This window comes from Drosophila obscura, unplaced genomic scaffold (genome assembly GCF_018151105.1).
Source record: "Drosophila obscura isolate BZ-5 IFL unplaced genomic scaffold, ASM1815110v1 contig_192, whole genome shotgun sequence".
Lineage (NCBI taxonomy): Eukaryota > Metazoa > Arthropoda > Insecta > Diptera > Drosophilidae > Drosophila > Drosophila obscura.
The window spans coordinates 3,955,395-3,977,927 of record NW_024542781.1 but is presented as its reverse complement, the minus strand read 5'-3'; the positions used below and the strand labels follow the sequence as shown (position 1 = coordinate 3,977,927).

Sequence of the window (22,533 nt, the reverse complement as noted above, 5' to 3'; positions counted from 1 at the left end):
ACCATCATTAGCAAGGCTACACACAGCCAACAGCAGAGGAGGACCACCACCACCATCGGCATGCCAACGAAATTCAAAAACTAAAAATCATGCTGGAATCCAAGTCACACGAGCACAGATCAGCTGAACAAAAAACCACGAACTGGAAAAAATGACTGCTCGCTACAATGCCCTGCAGTCCAACCTGGAGGCCACAGTGGGACCACAGCAGAGCTGGATCTGATGGACACGCTGCTGCAGCAGAACCAAACGGCCGAGTCGTCCACTGCTCGCTTGAGTCCACGGGCTGAGGAGCTCTACCGAGCACTGGCCATCGTAAGTAAGTCGTTAAAAGCATGTACGATTACTACCCCAATTGTTTTATATACAGGAAACCAAATATACTGGCTCTTCACATTCCGACATTCCGAATGACTATTTGACATTTTTTTTGACAACATTTTTCTTGGATTATTCAGTACGAAGTAACCTCCAGTTATCATGGAGGCGATGATAATATCGTGGGTATGACTGTCTGATACCGTTGTTGGGCGGTTCGCATCGCCTCATGCCTTTCGCGCGGAATCTGTATCTGTTCACGCCAGTGCGGTTCCACCTGCTCCACAGACTGCTTCTGTGCGGCCTCCTGAGCCATTACTGTTTGCATTATGGCTTGTTTGAGTTGTGATATATTTCAATAATTAATACATTAATACCCTTGGATATAAAATCTAGGCAAGTTTCAGTCTCAAATATTTTCAAATACGTTTCATTAAATATCCAAAGGATCGGTCGAAGGCACACATTTTACATGTTCTACAAGCACGCCGGTTCGTAATTACAACTCACAGAGAAAATGGCAGACTACGCCAAATGACTTCTGGCGGAGCAACAGAAATAGATTACAGTACTGCGGCAAATGGTTTGCCGGGTTAGCTAGTAAATAAAATCAAAAATAAAATAATCTTGATTATTTTTTTGATTTATTTTCGCAGAGCGACTGGTTCAATTTCGTCCAGCATTTGTGAAAGATCTTAAAGAACTTATCAATCTCCTCTCGAGTGATGCCCAGGGCAGCCGCCACGGTAAGATAGGGCAGTTCCAGATTCGACTGGTGGGAACCAAAATCTGAATAGAACGACTCCAACGAATAGAAAAGATTTGTTAACTGAAAGTATTTTTGAACTGACCTGAGAATGCATGACCATCTATAGTTTTGCTTTGACCAGGGACCACGATATAACGATATAAAGTTATCCCTGCTCTCAATAACCTGTTCGCCATGGCCTTGTGCGAATTCTATGAGCTGTTCCTTGAGATAAGTAAAGTTATCCTCCCGCTTCTGGATCATCGAGTGGTAGCCGGTCCGTCCCAGTGACAGCAGCGTCATGAAGACATCCAGCGCTTGGGAACCACTGGCTCGACCCGCATAGCTACTGCCCACCAGGCACAAGAGGCTCTGGTCGAAACTGGCCACAATGGCACCACCCACAGGTACCAGGAAATTCTTGTCTGTGCTCTGCACAAAGTAGTCGATGCGGCCCAATCGATGGGCCCGCTCCAACTGCCGTGAGATGGCACCGATCTGCAGCCCATACGCATTGTTCACGAGATGAGGCAGGTCGCAGGGCTTGGCCAGCTGGGCAATCTCAACGATGCTGTCGCTGTTTCGTGGGGCGAAGCAGCTGGTGGTCGTGTACAGACATAGGATGGTTTCTGCACCCAGAGCCTCGATCTTTTGTTCGAAAGCATTCACGTCGGTGCTCAGAGCTTGATGCTGCACCAGGCAGGGGACTATCACGGGTTCCAGACCTGCGGCCGTAATAGCTTTAAAGCAGGACTTTTGGTCGATGCGTGACCAGAGGACATATTTGGCGAGTGGACGTTGCTTGCGTAGACTCTGCAGACACAGTGTGATGGTCATGCCGGTGCACATCGGCACCAGAAAACAGCCTCTGCAGCTGGGCAGGCCTAGCCCCTGCATTAGATCCAAGATCAGAGCATTCGTGAGGTGTGCGAGCAGAGTGGAGCCAGCTGCCTTGGGCTGCGGCTCCAGCAGATCGCCAGAGCGTCCTATGCCATGCCCAAAGTTGTAGTGACGTCGGGACACAAGTCCTGCGTGGGACAAGTTACAACATGATTAAATACTCTGTTGGATGCCACCCAACTGAGCCGTTACTTACGACAAGCGATGCGCGCCTCCCGCTCGCCCAATCCCACTTTGTGCGGAAAATTGTTGCTATCCAATGACGCTATTTGATGCACCAGCTCTTCAATATGCTCATCAGGCCACCCATCTACCGGCAATTTTCGCTGCAATTATATCTCGTGATTTTTATAATATTTACATATCAGTGTAAGTCGGTCTTCATACCTTTTCTAGGAGCTCTTTAAATCCACGCTTCTTGGGGCGCTGCGCCGCCAGTCCCAGCTTCCACAACGCTTGAGCTTCCACAATCCACAGCGCTTGAGTTGGACGATATTTTAAGCGAGCCCATTACAAACTCGCAGAAGCTTGCCGCATTCTTGCAGCGCAAGGCAGCGGAAGCCCAGAAGCCCAAGAATGGACTCGTCTTTGGGAACTTATCCTTTGACCTGGACTTCGATGTTCCGCTTATAAAGAAGCCTCAAAAAGGTACTCAGGAGAACAAATTGAAGCCTTTACAAGAATTGGGTAATGCCAATGCGAATATTCCAGCAGCGGTCGAGCCCCCTGTCTCAGACGTGCCACAGTCGCCTCCAAACTTGGCACCGCATGAGAATCTGCAGCCGCGCTCAAGACATTCGCCCTTGCCCACCGTAGTGGCACAGGCGCCATGTTCCTGGCTGCGTCGCCATGCTATTCACAGACGCTCGCAGAGCTGCGGACGTCGTCAACTCTTGCAGGACTTTGATGATGCAGCTAATCTAACTCGGAGCTCCTCGAGTCCATTTCCCTTTGTAAGTCAATATCAATGCCAATCAGTTGGGTCAATTAGTGTATAAAATTCTTCTTGTAGGTGCCAGAAATAAGCAGCACTCAAAACTGCAGTGAAAAGGCTCTTGAGAATCAACCAGCGTCGCAGCCACAGCCACAGCCGGCGTCAGAGCCACAGCAGATGAATAGATCAGCTGTGGGTTCAGACTTTTCTGCTGAAATCGCTGAAATTTGTGAGAAACGGCTAGCTTTATTTCAAAATAGTCTGATAGGCATCGGATACGATCGAGAAGAGACCTATGTCTGAGCAATTGCAGCAATCGCGATCGTCGCCAAATATTTCATACTCGAAAGACGACGTGCTCAAGGCCATCAAATACGTGTAGCGGGAGTCCCACATAATGGAATTAGACTGCGGGATCATCAATATGGTGTCCAAATTGCTCTTATTTTAAGGATCAGCCATTTCTCCTGATTTTCGACGAATACCATTTCCCAACGTAAGCTTTATTATATTATCTTCTTGATTAGTATCAATAGCCGAGTCGATATAGCCATGTCCGTCTGTCCGTCTTGATGAGCGCCTAGATCTCAGTGACTATACGAGCTAGAGCAACCAAATTTCCAGACTTATGTGATATTGCACTGCCCCGAGTGTATTTTAAAATTTCGCCCCGCCCCCTTCCGCCGCCACAAAGGACGAAAATCTGTGGCAGGCACCACCTCCTCTAGCACGAGACCACGCTACTCATTCTCTCATATTATATCGTTATTTTGATCGTACAGCTGTTTTTAGGTAACAATTACTCCTGGACGTATAGTTAAATCTTATTGACTCATGCCCGGTGTACGGCCGTAATTTAAACAAAATCTCAGAAAAATATGTTTCTTAAAAATTATATATATATATATACTTTCAGGTGCACTTTAACCGTTGGAAGGCGTTGGCAATTGCTGCCGTAAAGTTGGATGAAATAAGCCTCAAATATTTGTACCTGCACGTAATGTCCACCGACGCACACATTCTGGGCGCCGATGTGATCAAAGCAGGACTAGCAGTTGTTGTGGCCCAGAACGCGTGTGCGGTAATCTCGGATAGGGGCAAGGCAAATTTGCTGCCGCTGCAATACCTGGCCAATTATATTCCGCTCCCTTGGGACAAGGTTCACTTGCGGGAAAAAATGGCCAGGAAATACCGCAACGTGGACAAAACTTTGGAAAATATGTATGCAAAGGCATATGAGCAAAACACTTGGGAGCAACAGCTCCTCACAATAGACAACGCCCCGCCGCCACCAAGTTTAGAATCTTGCTACAAGGAGCAAATCAAAAACATAACGAAGCTGTTGCGCATATATTTCAGTCTCTCGACAGCCCCTAGAAGTTTAGAGAAAGTTAATAGATCAAATTTTGACTTTAGGGGGGTTGTCTTGCGAGCCAATGTGTCTGATGTGCTCGAGTTTATTTCCATGCCCGGTGTACGGCCGTAATTTAAACAAAATCTCAGAAAAATATGTTTATTAAAAATTATATACATATATATACTTTCAGGTGCACTTTAACCGTTGGAAGGCGTTGGCAATTTCTGCCGTAAAGTTGGATGGAACCAGCCTCAAATATTTGTAGCTGCACGTAATGTCCACCGACGCACACATTTTGGGCGCGCAGGACTAGCAGTTGTTGTGAAGTCATTTTTCAACCTCGGCTTGACCCAGAACGTGTGCGCGGTAATCTCGGATAGGGGCAAGGCAAATTTGCTGCCGCTGCAATACCTGGCTAATTATTTCCCGCTCCCTTGGGACAAGGTCCACTTGCGGGAAAAAATGGCCAGGAAATACCGCAACGTGGACAAAACTTTGGAAAATATGTATGCAAAGGCATATGAGCAAAACACTTGGGAGCAACAGCTCCTCGCAATAGACAGCTCCCCGCCGCCACCAAGTTTAGAATCTTGCTACAAGGAGCAACTCAAAAACATAACGAAGCTGTTGCGCATATATTTCAGTCTCTCGACAGCCCCTAGAAGTTTAGAGAAAGTTAATAGGTCAGATTTTAACTTTAGGGGGGTTGTCCTGCGAGCCAATGTGTCTGATGTGCTCGAGTTTATTTCCATGCCCGGTGTACGGCCGTAATTTAAACAAAATCTCAGAAAAATATGTTTATTAAAAATTATATACATATATATACTTTCAGGTGCACTTTAACCGTTGGAAGGCGTTGGCAATTTCTGCCGTAAAGTTGGATGGAACCAGCCTCAAATATTTGTAGCTGCACGTAATGTCCACCGACGCACACATTTTAGGCGCCGGAGGAGCAAATCAAAAACATAACGAAGCTGTTGCGCATATACAGTCTCTCGACAGCCCCCAGAAGTTTAGAGCAGTTAATAGCTCAGATTTTGACTTTAGGGGGTTGTCTGCGAGCCAATGTGTCTGATGTGCTGAGTTTATTTCCATGCCCGGTGTACGGCCATAATTTAAACAAAATCTCAGAAAAATATGTTTATTAAAAATTATATATATATATATACTTTAGGTGCCCTTTAACCGTTGGAAGGCGTTGGCAATTTCTGCCGTAAAGTTGGATGGAACCAGCCTCAAATATTTGTAGCTGCACGTAATGTCCACCGACGCACACATTTTGGGCGCCGATGTGATCAAGGCAGGACTAGCAGTTGTGAAGTCATTTTTCAACCTCGGCTTGACCCAGAACGTGTGCGCGGTAATCTCGGATAGGGGCAAGGCAAATTTGCTGCCGCTGCAATACCTGGCCAATTATTTCCCGCTCCCTTGGGACAAGGTCCACTTGCGGGAAAAAATGGCCAGGAAATACCGCAACGTGGACAAAACTTTGGAAAATATGTATGCAACGGCAAATGAGCAAAACACTTGGGAGCAACAGCTCCTCGCAATAGACAGCTCCCCGCCGCCACCAAGTTTAGAATCTTGCTACAAGGAGCAAATCAAAAACATAACGAAGCTGTTGCGCATATATTTCAGTCTCTCGACAGCCCCCAGAAGTTTATAGCAAGTTAATAGCTCAGATTTTCACTTTAGGGGGGTTGTCCTGCGAGCCAATGTGTCTGATGTGCTCGAGTTTATTTCCATGCCCGGTGTACGGCCGTAATTTAAACAAAATCTCAGAAAAATATGTTTATTAAAAATTATATATATACATATATATACTTTCAGGTGCACTTTAACCGTTGGAAGGCGTTGGCAATTTCTGCCGTAAAGTTGGATGGAACCAGCCTCAAATATTTGTAGCTGCACGTAATGTCCACCGACGCACACATTTTGGGCGCGCAGGACTAGCAGTTGTTGTGAAGTCATTTTTCAACCTCGGCTGACCCAGAACGTGTGCGCGGTAATCTCGGATAGGGGCAAGGCAAATTTGCTGCCGCTGCAATACCTGGCTAATTATTTCCCGCTCCCTTGGGACAAGGTCCACTTGCGGGAAAAAATGGCCAGGAAATACCGCAACGTGGACAAAACTTTGGAAAATATGTATGCAAAGGCATATGAGCAAAACACTTGGGAGCAACAGCTCCTCACAATAGACAACGCCCCGCCGCCACCAAGTTTAGAATCTTGCTACAAGGAGCAAATCAAAAACATAACGAAGCTGTTGCGCATATATTTCAGTCTCTCGACAGCCCCTAGAAGTTTAGAGAAAGTTAATAGCTCAAATTTTGACTTTAGGGGGGTTGTCTTGCGAGCCAATGTGTCTGATGTGCTCGAGTTTATTTCCATGCCCGGTGTACGGCCGTAATTTAAACAAAATCTCAGAAAAATATGTTTATTAAAAATTATATACATATATATACTTTCAGGTGCACTTTAACCGTTGGAAGGCGTTGGCAATTTCTGCCGTAAAGTTGGATGAAACAAGCCTCAAATATTTGTACCTGCACGTAATGTCCACCGACGCACACATTCTGGGCGCCGATGTGATCAAGGTAGGACTAGCAGTTGTTGTGAAGTTATTTTTCAACCTCGGCTTGGCCCAGAACGTGTGCGCGGTAATCTCGAATAGGGGCAATGCAAATTTGCTGCCGCTGCAATACCTGGCCAATTATTTCCCGCTCCCTTGGGACAAGGTCCACTTGCGGGAAAAAATGGCCAGGAAATACCGCAACGTGGACAAAACTTTGGAAAATATGTATGCAAAGGCATATGAGCAAAACACTTGGGAGCAACAGCTCCTCGCAATAGACAGCTCCCCGCCGCCACCAAGTTTAGAATCTTGCTACAAGGAGCAAATCAAAAACATAACGAAGCTGTTGCGCATATATTTCAGTCTCTCGACAGCCCCCAGAAGTTTATAGCAAGTTAATAGCTCAGATTTTCACTTTAGGGGGGTTGTCCTGCGAGCCAATGTGTCTGATGTGCTCGAGTTTATTTCCATGCCCGGTGTACGGCCGTAATTTAAACAAAATCTCAGAAAAATATGTTTATTAAAAATTATATACATATATAACTTTCAGGTGCACTTTAACCGTTGGAAGGCGTTGGCAATTTCTGCCGTAAAGTTGGATGGAACCAGCCTCAAATATATGTAGCTGCACGTAATGTCCACCGACGCACACATTTTGGGCGCCGATGTGATCAAGGCAGGACTAGCAGTTGTGAAGTCATTTTTCAACCTCGGCTTGACCCAGAACGTGTGCGCGGTAATCTCGGATAGGGGCAAGGCAAATTTGCTGCCGCTGCAATACCTGGCCAATTATTTCCCGCTCCCTTGGGACAAGGTCCACTTGCGGGAAAAAATGGCCAGGAAATACCGCAACGTGGACAAAACTTTGGAAAATATGTATGCAACGGCAAATGAGCAAAACACTTGGGAGCAACAGCTCCTCGCAATAGACAGCTCCCCGCCGCCACCAAGTTTAGAATCTTGCTACAAGGAGCAAATCAAAAACATAACGAAGCTGTTGCGCATATATTTCAGTCTCTCGACAGCTCCTAGAAGCTTAGAGAAAGTTAATAGCTCAGATTTTCACTTTAGGGGGGTTGTCCTGCGAGCCAATGTGTCTGATGTGCTCGAGTTTATTTCCATGCCCGGTGTACGGCCGTAATTTAAACAAAATCTCAGAAAAATATGTTTATTAAAAATTATATATATACATATATATACTTTCAGGTGCACTTTAACCGTTGGAAGGCGTTGGCAATTTCTGCCGTAAAGTTGGATGGAACCAGCCTCAAATATTTGTAGCTGCACGTAATGTCCACCGACGCACACATTTTGGGCGCCGATGTGATCAAGGCAGGACTAGCAGTTGTGAAGTCATTTTCAACCTCGGCTTGACCCAGAACGTGTGCGCGGTAATCTCGGATGGGGCAAGGCAAATTTGCTGCCGCTGCAATACCTGGCCAATTATTTCCCGCTCCCTTGAGACAAGGTCCACTTGCGGGAAAAAATGGCCAGGAAATACCGCAACGTGGACAAAACTTTGGAAAATATGTATGCAAAGGCATATGAGCAAAACACTTGGGAGCAACAGCTCCTCGCAATAGACAACGCCCCGCCGCCACCAAGTTTAGAATCTTCCTACAAGGAGCAAATCAAAAACATAACGAAGCTGTTGCGCATATATTTCAGTCTCTCGACAGCCCCCAGAAGTTTAGAGAAAGTTAATAGCTCAGATTTTGACTTTAGGGGGGTTGTCTTGCGAGCCAATGTGTCTGATGTGCTCGAGTTTATTTTCTTGATGTTTTCCACAATGAAAGATTGGCAACCAAACCGAAAACAATCCAATCAATGAAATAATAAAACGAAGTTATCGGTATCAATGAAACTATCAATGAAATAATGAAAGTTATTTCTCGAACTTCGGAATTTCGCAGCGTGGCTTCAGTCTTCTCATTTTTCGACGTGCGACCTGGACAGGTGGCTGCAGTGCTTCGATAGTAAACAAAAGTAATAGTGAACAAAAGAAAACAAAAATCTGAGAAACTATCCAGCAGCGAGAGGGAAGAAAAATTGGAGTTATAAAGTGCCAATTCCCAGCGGAGGTAAGCTCGGGGAAAGCAAAATGAGATGCAGTCCGGTAATTGCCACTTTTCGTCCCGCATAGGGTGCGGCTTTGGAGCAGCTCGAGCTGCGAAGGAAGAGCGAAAATAGAAGATCGGCCATTCGCGAGTATTCGAGGCTCATCTGGGGCCAACGAGGCTCAAGAAGAGTCGCTGGAGGAGATTCAACCTCAACGCAGAGACTCAAAAAGGGGTCCTCTGTGCACGGCCTCACCACCAACAACTGCACTATGGGTAATTTTACCATTTTTTGTGGCAAAAATTAATCAATTTTGGGAACATGTTGAGAACATTTTATTTTATTCAAGAGGGCGTGGCACAATTAAAAACAATTAAAAAAAGCCAAAAAAATGTTATTTCTGGTATTTCACAAAAATTTTCATCAGGAGACCTGAAATATTAAAGAAAATGTTATTGTAAATAATAGGATTCCTATCACACCTTTTTTTAATCGTTTTCGAGCTTCATCATTCACGAGAATTCGAGTTGATCTTCAGCCAGCTCATCGAAACTAATCCGCTCCGGTGGATCTCTGCCTAAACGATTGATCTCGCTTGATAAAAGATCGAACACCTCAGTTGGAAGGGGCTTATTTTTGCTTTTTTATGCTCCTTTGAAGGTTAACAGAAGAGATAATTGGATCTGAAGTATCCAGACTTATAAATTTCACCCTCTTCTGCAAAATATCCCACTGGAAGAATCTTGGTTTTCTTTGTATCGCTTGAATGCACTAGGATTTTGTGAACTGTCGTATTCATTGACAAACAAGGATATCGGTAAATATCACTACTCGACGAAAATTATGCAAATGAATGCTGTTGTTGGTGTTGTTGTCTGCTGCGCTACTTAAATCAATTACGAGCGCAGATTCCTCATTATTTAAATTATGTTTAAACAGTCACTCGCGCACTCGAATGGCACTGAGTACTTAACGACGCTGCCTTTGCAGGTCACTTCGATCTCCATTCTGAGAAAGTTTTAAATATTATATTAAAATTATGCCGCTAAAATTTTCTACAACTTATTTCTTAATGGTTAAATTTGAGTTTGAATAACGGTGCCTTAGAGTGCGTGCGTTGTTTCTTCCATTTTCTTTCTTGTCCAATTCTTTCATGCCCTGCCACAGACCGTCGCTCCGAAGACGAAGCAGCACAAAAAGGATTGTGGAATTTTCCTTTCGTCGCCAGTTCGATCTGGGAGCGGCAAAATGGACAAAACGGGCAGAATTGAAAGTACAGGGCGACTGTACATAGGTTTTTACCAGCTATATTGACCGTTTCTCCCACTGTGTCACTGTTTGCCGCGTAACGGGATTTGAACACGTGCAACACTCTGCGAGTGGATGGTCGCGATTAGCGAAATTCTGTGCAACACGCTGTGTGTTTGCTCGTGAATTGTATTTTCTGGTGCAAATTTAAAATGAATCTGGAGGAAGTTTTTACATGCCACCCACTATTGGCTGGAAGGAAAGACGACGTGCGCAAGGCCATCAAATACGTGGAGCGGGAGTCCCCCACATCTCAGAATTAGACTGCGGGATCATCAATATGGTGTCCAACTTGCTCTTTTTTAAGGATCAGCCATTTCTCCTGATTTTCGACGAATACCATTTTGCCCACATTCGCCCCCTTCCGCCACCACAAAGGACGAAAATCTGTGGCAGGCACAATTTTAAAGATACGTTGCTTCCACCACCTCCTCTAGCACGAGACCACGCTACTCATTCTCTTTCTCGCTCACACACACTCTGCCCGGAGCAATGCGCGTCCTTTGCGGTTATGATTTTATTTGTATTTGTTTTATTTTTAAAAATTTTTTTTAACTTAATAATTAATTGTTTTTAAATAATTTTTTTTAATTGATTATTTATTTAAATTACTTTTTTTCTTATATGTACAGTTGTGTTGATTGAAATTGGCCTGCGTTCCCGCAAAGCTGACAAAAAAATGAATTTCGCCTTTTTGCTATCGTGTAAGAACGAGTTTTAAATAAAAGATTTAATTTATTATACATTTTTTTTTTTTATTTGGTCTATTTACTTTTATTTCTTTTAATTATATTATAGTCCATGATATCTCGTTATTTTGATCGTACAGCTGTTTTCAGGAAAATATTACTCCTGGACGTATAGTCAAATCTTATTGACTCATGCCCGGTGTACGGCCATAATTTAAACAAAATCTCAGAAAAATATGTTTATTAAAAATTATATTTATTATATATATACTTTCAGGTGCATTTTAACCGTTGGATAGCGTTAGCAATTTCTGCCGTTAAGTTGGATGGAACCAGCCTCAAATATTTGTAGCTGCACGTAATGTCCACCGACGCACACATTTTGGGCGCCGATGTGATCAAGGCAGGACTAGCAGTTGTGAAGTCATTTTTCAACCTCGGCTTGACCCAGAACGTGTGCGCGGTAATCTCGGATAGGGGCAAGGCAAATTTGCTGCCGCTGCAATACCTGGCCAATTATTTCCCGCTCCCTTGGGACAAGGTCCACTTGCGGGAAAAAATGGCCAGGAAATACCGCAACGTGGACAAAACTTTGGAAAATATATATGCAAAGGCATATGAGGAAAACACTTGGGAGCAACAGCTCCTCGCAATAGACAGCTCCCCGCCGCCACCAAGTTTAGAATCTTGCTACAAGGAGCAAATCAAAAACATAACGAAGCTGTTGCGCATATATTTCAGTCTCTCGACAGCCCCTAGAAGTTTAGAGAAAGTTAATAGGTCAGATTTTAACTTTAGGGGGGTTGTCCTGCGAGCCAATGTGTCTGATGTGCTCGAGTTTATTTCCATGCCCGGTGTACGGCCGTAATTTAAACAAAATCTCAGAAAAATATGTTTATTAAAAATTATATATATACATATATATACTTTCAGGTGCACTTTAACCGTTGGAAGGCGTTGGCAATTTCTGCCGTAAAGTTGGATGGAACCAGCCTCAAATATTTGTAGCTGCACGTAATGTCCACCGACGCAAACATTTTGGGCGCCGATGTGATCAAGGCAGGACTAGCAGTTGTGAAGTCATTTTTCAACCTCGGCTTGACCCAGAACGTGTGCGCGGTAATCTCGGATAGGGGCAAGGCAAATTTGCTGCCGCTGCAATACCTGGCCAATTATTTCCCGCTCCCTTGGGACACGGTCCACTTGCGGGAAAAAATGGCCAGGATATACCGCAACGTGGACAAAACTTTGGAAAATATGTATGCAAAGGCATATGAGCAAAACACTTGGGAGCAACAGCTCCTCGCAATAGACAACGCCCCGCCGCCACCAAGTTTAGAATCTTCCTACAAGGAGCAAATCAAAAACATAACGAAGCTGTTGCGCATATATTTCAGTCTCTCGACAGCCCCCAGAAGTTTAGAGAAAGTTAATAGCTCAGATTTTGACTTTAGGGGGGTTTTGTCTTGCGAGCCAATGTGTCTGATGTGCTCGAGTTTATTTTCTTGATATTTTCCACAATGAAAGATTGGCAACCAAACCGAAAACAAACCAATCAATGAAATAATAAAACGAAGTTATCGGTATCAATGAAACTATCAATGAAATAATGAAAGTTATTTCTCGAACTTCGGAATTTCGCAGCGTGGCTTCAGTCTTCTCATTTTTCGACGTTCGACCTGGACAGGTGGCTGCAGTGCTTCGATAGTAAACAAAAGTAATAGTGAACAAAAGGAAACAAAAATCTGAGAAACTATCCAGCAGCGAGAGGGAAGAAAAATTGGAGTTATAAAGGGCCAATTCCCAGCGGAGGTAAGCTCGGGGAAAGCAAAATGAGATGCAGTCCGGTAATTGCCACTTTTCGTCCCGCATAGGGTGCGGCTTTGGAGCAGCTCGAGCTGCGAAGGAAGAGCGAAAATAGAAGATCGGCCATTCGCGAGTATTCGAGGCTCATCTGGGGCCAACGAGGCTCAAGAAGAGTCGCTGGAGGAGATTCAACCTCAACGCAGAGACTCAAAAAGGGGTCCTCTGTGCACGGCCTCACCACCAACAACTGCACTATGGGTAATTTTACCATTTTTTGTGGCAAAAATTAATCAATTTTGGGAACATGTTGAGAACATTTTATTTTATTCAAGAGGGCGTGGCACAATTAAAAACAATTAAAAAAAGCAAAAATTATTATTTCTGGTATTTCACAAAAATTTTCATCAGGAGACCTGAAATATTAAAGAAAATGTTATTGTAAATAATAGGATTCCTATCACACCTTTTTTTAATCGTTTTCGAGCTTCATCATTCACGAGAATTCGAGTTGATCTTCAGCCAGCTCATCGAAACTAATCCGCTCCGGTGGATCTCTGCCTAAACGATTGATCTCGCTTGATAAAAGATCGAACACCTCAGTTGGAAGGGGCTTATTTTTGCTTTTTTATGCTCCTTTGAAGGTTAACAGAAGAGATAATTGGATCTGAAGTATCCATTGCCCTGTGGAACACGTCCGTGAAATTTTCTTTTCGGCCTCATTTTCTAGCATGAAGAAGTCGATCAGACTTATAAATTTCACCCTCTTCTGCAAAATATTCCACTGGAAGAATCTTGGTTTTCTTTGTATCGCTTGAATGCAGTAGGATTTTGTGAACTGTCGTATTCATTGACAAACAAGGATATCGGTAAATATCACTACTCGACGAAAATTATGCAAATGAATGCTGTTGTTGGTGTTGTTGTCTGCTGCGCTACTTAAATCAATTACGAGCGCAGATTCCTCATTATTTAAATTATGTTTAAACAGTCACTCGCGCACTCGAATGGCACTGAGTACTTAACGTCGCTGCCTTTGCAGGTCACTTCGATCTCCATTCTGAGAAAGTTTTAAATATTATATTAAAATTATGCCGCTAAAATTTTCTACAACTTATTTCTTAATGGTTAAATTTGAGTTTGAATAACGGTGCCTTAGAGTGCGTGCGTTGTTTCTTCCATTTTTCTTTCTTGTCCAATTCTTTCATGCCCTGCCACAGACCGTCGCTCCGAAGACGAAGCAGCACAAAAAGGATTGTGGAATTTTCCTTTCGTCGCCAGTTCGATCTGGGAGCGGCAAAATGGACAAAACGGGCAGAATTGAAAGTACAGGGCGACTGTACATAGGTTTTTACTAGCTATATTGACCGTTTCTCCCACTGTGTCACTGTTTGCCGCGTAACGGGATTTGAACACGTGCAACACTCTGCGAGTGGATGGTCGCGATTAGCGAAATTCTGTGCAACACGCTGTGTGTTTGCTCGTGAATTGTATTTTCTGGTGCAAATTTAAAATGAATCTGGAGGAAGTTTTTACATGCCACCCACTATTGGCTGGAAGGAAAGACGACGTGCGCAAGGCCATCAAATACGTGGAGCGGGAGTCCCACATCTCAGAATTAGACTGCGGGATCATCAATATGGTGTCCAACTTGCTCTTTTTTAAGGATCAGCCATTTCTCCTGATTTTCGACGAATACCATTTTGCCCACATTCGCCCCCTTCCGCCACCACAAAGGACGAAAATCTGTGGCAGGCACAATTTTAAAGATACGTTGCTTCCACCACCTCCTCTAGCACGAGACCACGCTACTCATTCTCTTTCTCGCTCACACACACTCTGCCCGGAGCAATGCGCGTCCTTTGCGGTTATGATTTTATTTGTATTTGTTTTATTTTAAAAAAATTTTTTTAACTTAATAATTAATTGTTTTTAAATAATTTTTTTTAATTGATTATTTATTTAAATTACTTTTTTTCTTATATGTACAGTTGTGTTGATTGAAATTGGCCTGCGTTCCCGCAAAGCTGACAAAAAAATGAATTTCGCCTTTTTGCTATCGTGTAAGAACGAGTTTAAAATAAAAATTTAATTTATTATACATTTTTTTTTTTATTTGGTCTATTTACTTTTATTTCTTTTAATTATATTATAGTCCATGATATCTCGTTATTTTGATCGTACAGCTGTTTTCAGGAAAATATTACTCCTGGACGTATAGTCAAATCTTATTGACTCATGCCCGGTGTACGGCCATAATTTAAACAAAATCTCAGAAAAATATGTTTATTAAAAATTATATTTATTATATATATACTTTCAGGTGCATTTTAACCGTTGGATAGCGTTAGCAATTTCTGCCGTAAAGTTGGATGGAACCAGCCTCAAATATTTGTAGCTGCACGTAATGTCCACCGACGCACACATTCTGGGCGCCGGAGGAGCAAATCAAAAACATAACGAAGCTGTTGCGCATATATTTCAGTCTCTCGACAGCCCCCAGAAGTTTAGAGCAAGTTAATAGCTCAGATTTTGACTTTAGGGGGGTTGTCCTGCGAGCCAATGTGTCTGATGTGCTCGAGTTTATTTCCATGCCCGGTGTACGGCCATAATTTAAACAAAATCTCAGAAAAATATGTTTATTAAAAATTATATATATATATATACTTTCAGGTGCCCTTTAACCGTTGGAAGGCGTTGGCAATTTCTGCCGTAAAGTTGGATGGAACCAGCCTCAAATATTTGTAGCTGCACGTAATGTCCACCGACGCACACATTTTGGGCGCCGATGTGATCAAGGCAGGACTAGCAGTTGTGAAGTCATTTTTCAACCTCGGCTTGACCCAGAACGTGTGCGCGGTAATCTCGGATAGGGGCAAGGCAAATTTGCTGCCGCTGCAATACCTGGCCAATTATTTCCCGCTCCCTTGGGACAAGGTCCACTTGCGGGAAAAAATGGCCAGGAAATACCGCAACGTGGACAAAACTTTGGAAAATATGTATGCAACGGCAAATGAGCAAAACACTTGGGAGCAACAGCTCCTCGCAATAGACAACGCCCCGCCGCCACCAAGTTTAGAATCTTCCTACAAGGAGCAAATCAAAAACATAACGAAGCTGTTGCGCATATATTTCAGTCTCTCGACAGCCCCTAGAAGTTTAGAGAAAATTAATAGCTCAGATTTTGACTTTAGGGGGGTTGTCTTGCGAGCCAATGTGTCTGATGTGCTCGAGTTTATTTTCTTGATGTTTTCCACAATGAAAGATTGGCAACCAAACCGAAAACAAACCAATCAATGAAATAATAAAACGAAGTTATCGGTATCAATGAAACTATCAATGAAATAATGAAAGTTATTTCTCGAACTTCGGAATTTCGCAGCGTGGCTTCAGTCTTCTCATTTTTCGACGTTCGACCTGGACAGGTGGCTGCAGTGCTTCGATAGTGAACAAAAGGAAACAAAAATCTGAGAATATTGGAATTATAAAGCGCCAATTCCCAGCGGAGGTAAGCTCGAAAGAAAGGAAAGGAGGAGATTCAACCTTAAGACCCAAAAAGGGGTCCTCTGTGCACGGCCTCACCACCAACAACTGCACTATGGGAAATTTTACTATTTTTAGTGGCAATAATTAATAACTTTCAAACGAAACAATATTTTTTGGTTTATTTTTTTTGATATGAGTTTATAAAAGCAAAATTAAAGTATTGTGAAAAAATGGGCGTGGCAACTCTTTTTTTTTATAAAGAAATCACATTTTCATATTTTGGCTCAAAAAGTAAAAAAAAAATATTTTGGTAACATGTTGAGAACATTTTATTTTATTCAAGAGGGCATGGCATGCCTTAAAAACAAATAAAACGAGAAGGAGCGTGTGAGTCGCTTCTGGGGACGCGACTCTACTTATACCCGTAATCAGTCAGTTTATACATTTTTGATTTTAGAATTTTAGGTATTAGTACGTTTAGTAATTAATTAAATTTAAAAAAATGTTTGCGTATTACATTTTTTTGCTACATCTGGTATCTATATCTACAATGTATTTTTTACATCTAACATGTAGATTATAGATGTACCATTTATATTCTACATCTCCTCCACTAGGAGTTGCTCGCGCACTGAACGTTCCCAATTGGGAACAAAGCAAACGAACAAGGGTTGTACATTTGGTACCTGATCGCGTTCCTTTGTTCCCAATGGGCAGTTGGGCTCGCAACCTTCCAAAAGGTATTTTTTGTCCATTTTTTAGGTTTGGTTAACGAATTTTAGCTCCAAAGTCTCTCCATAGATTTTAATGAGCGATACCTTAAACGACGCCAATTTAACGCACCTATACACAAAAAAATAGAGGACACAAGATATAATTTTTTCGACTTTTCCTGGGTTTTTAAAGTCAAAATTTCGTAAAAAATACCGCACAAAAATCATCATTTTTGCATTTCAATGCTTTATATTTCCCAGACGGTAAGCTGTAATCACAAAGTGTTTGGGCTTAACTTCTAGCTATTTTAATTATCTTTTCAAAATAGCAAAGTTCTTTACAACCAGACGTAAGATACTAGAGCTATGTGAAAAAAACAAGCGCTACCTCTGAAAAAAGCTTAAAAAAAAATACCAGTTTTCAAAAATTCTTCAAAAAAAAGTTCTGCCATAGAAAAAAAAAATATCATCAAACCATTTCTAAGCCCCAAATCTTTAAGAAAAAGTTCGTTTTGTTCCTTGAGGAAAAATCGTGTTGACTAGTGTTACTATTTCTGGTATTTCACAAAAATTTTCATCAGGAGACCTGAAATATTAAAGAAAATGTTATTGTAAATAATAGGATTCCTATCACACCTTTTGTTAATCGTTTTCGAGCTTCATCATTCACGAGAATTCGAGTTGATCTTCAGCCAGCTCATCGAAACTAATCCGCTCCGGTGGATCTCTGCCTAAACGATTGATCTCGCTTGATAAAAGATCGAACACCTCAGTCGGCTTATTTTTGCTTTTTTATGCTCCTTTGAAGGTTAACAGAAGAGATAATTGGATCTGAAGTATCCATTGCCCTGTGGAACACATCCGTGAAATTTTCTTTTCGGCCTCATTTTCTAGCATGATGAAGTCGATCAGACTTATAAATTTCACCCTCTTCTGCAAAATATTCCACTGGAAGAATCTTGGTTTTCTTTGTATCGCTTGAATGCAGTAGGATTTTGTGAACTGTCGTATTCATTGACAAACAAGGATATCGGTAAATATCACTACTCGACGAAAATTATGCAAATGAATGCTGTTGTTGGTGTTGTTGTCTGCTGCGCTACTTAAATCAATTACGAGCGCAGATTCCTCATTATTTAAATTATGTTGAAACAGTCACTCGCGCACTCGAATGGCACTGAGTACTTAACGACGCTGCCTTTGCAGGTCACTTCGATCTCCATTCTGAGAAAGTTTTAAATATTATATTAAAATTATGCCGCTAAAATTTTCTACAACTTATTTCTTAATGGTTAAATTTGAGTTTGAATAATGGTGCCTTAGAGTGCGTGCGTTGTTTCTTCCATTTTTCTTTCTTGTCCAATTCTTCCATGCTCTGCCACAGACCGTCGCTCCGAAGACGAAGCAGCACAAAAAGGATTGTGGAATTTTCCTTTCGTCGCCAGTTCGATCTGGGAGCGGCAAAATGGACAAAACGGGCAGAATTGAAAGTACAGGGCGACTGTACATAGGTTTTTACCAGCTATATTGACCGTTTCTCCCACTGTGTCACTGTTTGCCGCGTAACGGGATTTGAACACGTGCAACACTCTGAGAGTGGATGGTCGCGACTAGCGAAATTCTGTGCAACACGCTGTGTGTTTGCTCGTGAATTGTATTTTCTGGTTCAAATTTAAAATGAATCTGGAGGAAGTTTTTACATGCCACCCACTATTGGCTGGAAGGAAAGACGACGTGCGCAAGGCCATCAAATACGTGGAGCGGGAGTCCCACATCTCAGAATTAGACTGCGGGATCATCAATATGGTGTCCAACTTGCTCTTTTTTAAGGATCAGCCATTTCTCCTGATTTTCGACGAATACCATTTTGCCCACATTCCCAACGTAAGCTTTATTATATTATCTTCTTGATTAGTATCAATAGCCGAGTCGATATAGCCGTGTCCGTCTGTCCGTCTTGATGAGCGCCTAGATCTCAGAGACTATACGGGCAACCAAATTTCCAGACTTATGTGGTATTGCACTGCTACAAGTGTATTTTAAAATTTCGCCCCGCCCCCTTCCGCCACCACAAAGGACGAAAATCTGTGGCAGGCACAATTTTAAAGATACGTTGCTTCCCCCACCTCCTCTATCACGAGACCACGCTACTCATTCTCTTTCTCGCTCACACACACTCTGCCCGGAGCAATGCGCGTCCTTTGCGGTTATGATTTTATTTGTATTTGTTTTATTATTTTAAAAAATTTTTTTTAACTTAATAATTACTTGTTTTTAAATAATTTTTTTTAATTGATTATTTAAATTACTTTTTTTCTTATGTACAGTTGCGTTGATTGAAATTGGCCTGCGTTCCCGCAAAGCTGACAAAAAAATGAATTTCGCCTTTTTGCTATCGTGTAAGAACGAGTTTTAAATAAAAGATTTAATTTATTATACATTTTTTATTTTTTTTTTTTGGTCTATTTACTTTTATTTCTTTTAATTATATTATAGTCCATGATATCTCGTTATTTTGATCGTACAGCTGTTTTCAGGAAAATATTACTCCTGGACGTATAGTCAAATCTTATTGACTCATGCCCGGTGTACGGCCATAATTTAAACAAAATCTCAGAAAAATATGTTTATTAAAAATTATATACATATATATACTTTCAGGTGCACTTAAACCGTTGGAAGGCGTTGGCAATTTCTGCCGTAAAGTAGGATGAAAAAAGCCTCAAATATTTGTACCTACACGTAATGTCCACCGACGCACACATTCTGGGCGCCGATGTGATCAAGGCAGGACTAGCAGTTGTTGTGTCCCAGAACGTGTGCGCGGTAATCTCGGATAGGGGCAAGGAAAATTTTCTGCCGCTGCAATACCTGGCCAATTATTTCCCGCTCCCTTGGGACAAGGTCCACTTGCGGGAAAAAATGGCCAGGAACTACCGCAACGTGGACAAAACTTTGGAAAATATGTATGCAACGGCATATGAGCAAAACACTTGGGAGCAACAGCTCCTCGCAATAGACAACGCCCCGCCGCCACCAAGTTTAGAATCTTCCTACAAGGAGCAAATCAAAAACATAACGAAGCTGTTGCGCATATATTTCAGTCTCTCGACAGCCCCTAGAAGTTTAGAGAAAGTTAATAGCTCAGATTTTGACTTTAGGGGGGTTGTCCTGCGAGCCAATGTGTCTGATGTGCTCGAGTTTATTTCCATGCCCGGTGTACGGCCATAATTTAAACAAAATCTCAGAAAAATATGTTTATTAAAAATTATATATATATATATACTTTCAGGTGCACTTTAACCGTTGGAAGGCGTTGGCAATTTCTTCCGTAAAGTTGGATGGAACCAGCCTCAAATATTTGTAGCTGCACGTAATGTCCACCGACGCACACATTTTAGGCGCCGGAGGAGCAAATCAAAAACATAACGAAGCTGTTGCGCATATATTTCAGTCTCTCGACAGCCCCTAGAAGTTTAGAGAAAGTTAATAGCTCAGATTTTGACTTTAGGGGGGTTGTCCTGCGAGCCAATGTGTCTGATGTGCTCGAGTTTATTTCCATGCCCGGTGTACGGCCGTAATTTAAACAAAATCTCAGAAAAATATGTTTATTAAAAATTATATACATATATATACTTTCAGGTGCACTTTAACCGTTGGAAGGCGTTGGCAATTTCTGCCGTAAAGTTGGATGGAACCAGCCTCAAATATTTGTAGCTGCACGTAATGTCCACCGACGCACACATTTTGGGCGCCGATGTGATCAAGGCAGGACTAGCAGTTGTGAAGTCATTTTTCAACCTCGGCTTGACCCAGAACGTGTGCGCGGTAATCTCGGATAGGGGCAAGGCAAATTTGCTGCCGCTGCAATACCTGGCCAATTATTTCCCGCTCCCTTGGGACAAGGTCCACTTGCGGGAAAAAATGGCCAGGAAATACCGCAACGTGGATAAAACTTTGGAAAATATATATGCAAAGGCATATGAGCAAAACACTTGGGAGCAACAGCTCCTCGCAATAGACAGCTCCCCGCCGCCACCAAGTTTAGAATCTTGCTACAAGGAGCAAATCAAAAACATAACGAAGCTGTTGCGCATATATTTCAGTCTCTCGACAGCCCCTAGAAGTTTAGAGAAAATTAATAGCTCAGATTTTGACTTTAGGGGGGTTGTCTTGCGAGCCAATGTGTCTGATGTGCTCGAGTTTATTTTCTTGATGTTTTCCACAATGAAAGATTGGCAACCAAACCGAAAACAAACCAATCAATGAAATAATAAAACGAAGTTATCGGTATCAATGAAACTATCAATGAAATAATGAAAGTTATTTCTCGAACTTCGGAATTTCGCAGCGTGGCTTCAGTCTTCTCATTTTTCGACGTTCGACCTGGACAGGTGGCTGCAGTGCTTCGATAGTGAACAAAAGGAAACAAAAATCTGAGAATATTGGAATTATAAAGCGCCAATTCCCAGCGGAGGTAAGCTCGAAAGAAAGGAAAGGAGGAGATTCAACCTTAAGACCCAAAAAGGGTCCTCTGTGCACGGCCTCACCACCAACAACTGCACTATGGGAAATTTTACTATTTTTAGTGGCAATAATTAATAACTTTCAAACGAAACAATATTTTTTGGTTTATTATTTTGATGAGTTTATAAAAGCAAAATTAAAGTATTGTGAAAAAATGGGCGTGGCAACTCTTTTTTTTTATAAAGAAATCACATTTTTATATTTTGGATCAAAAAGTAAAAAAAAAAATATTTTGGTAACATGTTGAGAACATTTTATTTTATTCAAGAGGGCATGGCATGCCTTAAAAACAAATAAAACGAGAAGGAGCGTGTGAGTCGCTTCTGGGGACGCGACTCTACTTATACCCGTACTCAGTCAGTATATACATTTTTGATTTTAGAATTTTAGGTATTAGTACGTTTAGTAATTTTTTTTTTGCTACATCTGGTATCTATATCTACAATGTATTTTTTACATCTAACATGTAGATTATAGATGTACCATTTATATTCTACATCTCCTCCACTAGGGGTTGCTCGCGCACTGAACGTTCCCAATTGGGAACAAAGCAAACGAACAAGGGTTGTACATTTGGTACCTGATCGCGTTCCTTTGTTCCCAATGGGCAGTTGGGCTCGCAACCTTCCAAAAGGTATTTTTTGTCCATTTTTTAGGTTTGGTTAACGAATTTTAGCTCCAAAGTCTCTCCATAGATTTTAATGATCGATACCTTAAACGACGCCAAATTAACGCACCTATACACAAAAAAATAGAGGACACAAGATATAATTTTTTTTCGACTTTTCCTGAGTTTTTAAAGTCAAAATTTCGTAAAAAATACCCCACAAAAATCATCATTTTTGCATTTCAATGCTTTATATTTCCCAGACGGTAAGCTGAAATCACAAAGTGTTTGGCATCAACTTCTAGCTGTTTCAATTATCTTTTCAAAATAGCAAAGTTCTTTACAACCAGACGTAAGATACTAGAGTTATGTGAAAAAAACAAGCGCTACCTCTGAAAAAAGCTTTAAAAAAATACCAGTTTTCAAAAATTCTTTAAAAAAAAGTTCTGCCATAGAAAAAAAAAAATATCATCAAACCATTTCTAAGCCCCAAATCTTTAAGAAAAAGTT

The 22,533-nt window shown here is 41.9% G+C and overlaps 2 protein-coding genes across 2 annotated transcripts; one reads left to right on the top strand and one right to left on the bottom strand.

The window, feature by feature from the left end:
• Nucleotides 1-949: 949 nt before the first annotated feature.
• On the bottom strand, nucleotides 950-2,503 carry LOC121404265 (O-phosphoseryl-tRNA(Sec) selenium transferase-like). Its single transcript, XM_041593604.1, has 4 exons — nucleotides 2,485-2,503; nucleotides 2,354-2,445; nucleotides 2,163-2,292; nucleotides 950-2,094 (listed from the first exon to the last, which is right to left on the bottom strand). The coding sequence occupies exons 1-4, from the start codon at nucleotides 2,501-2,503 to the stop codon at nucleotides 950-952; spliced, it is 1,386 nt and encodes a 461-aa protein (XP_041449538.1).
• A 39-nt stretch (nucleotides 2,504-2,542) lies between these two features.
• On the top strand, nucleotides 2,543-3,270 carry LOC121404264. The gene is made up of 4 exons (XM_041593603.1): nucleotides 2,543-2,550; nucleotides 2,638-2,653; nucleotides 2,713-2,919; nucleotides 2,979-3,270. The coding sequence occupies exons 1-4, from the start codon at nucleotides 2,543-2,545 to the stop codon at nucleotides 3,201-3,203; spliced, it is 456 nt and encodes a 151-aa protein (XP_041449537.1). The 3' UTR covers nucleotides 3,204-3,270.
• Nucleotides 3,271-22,533: the final 19,263 nt, after the last annotated feature.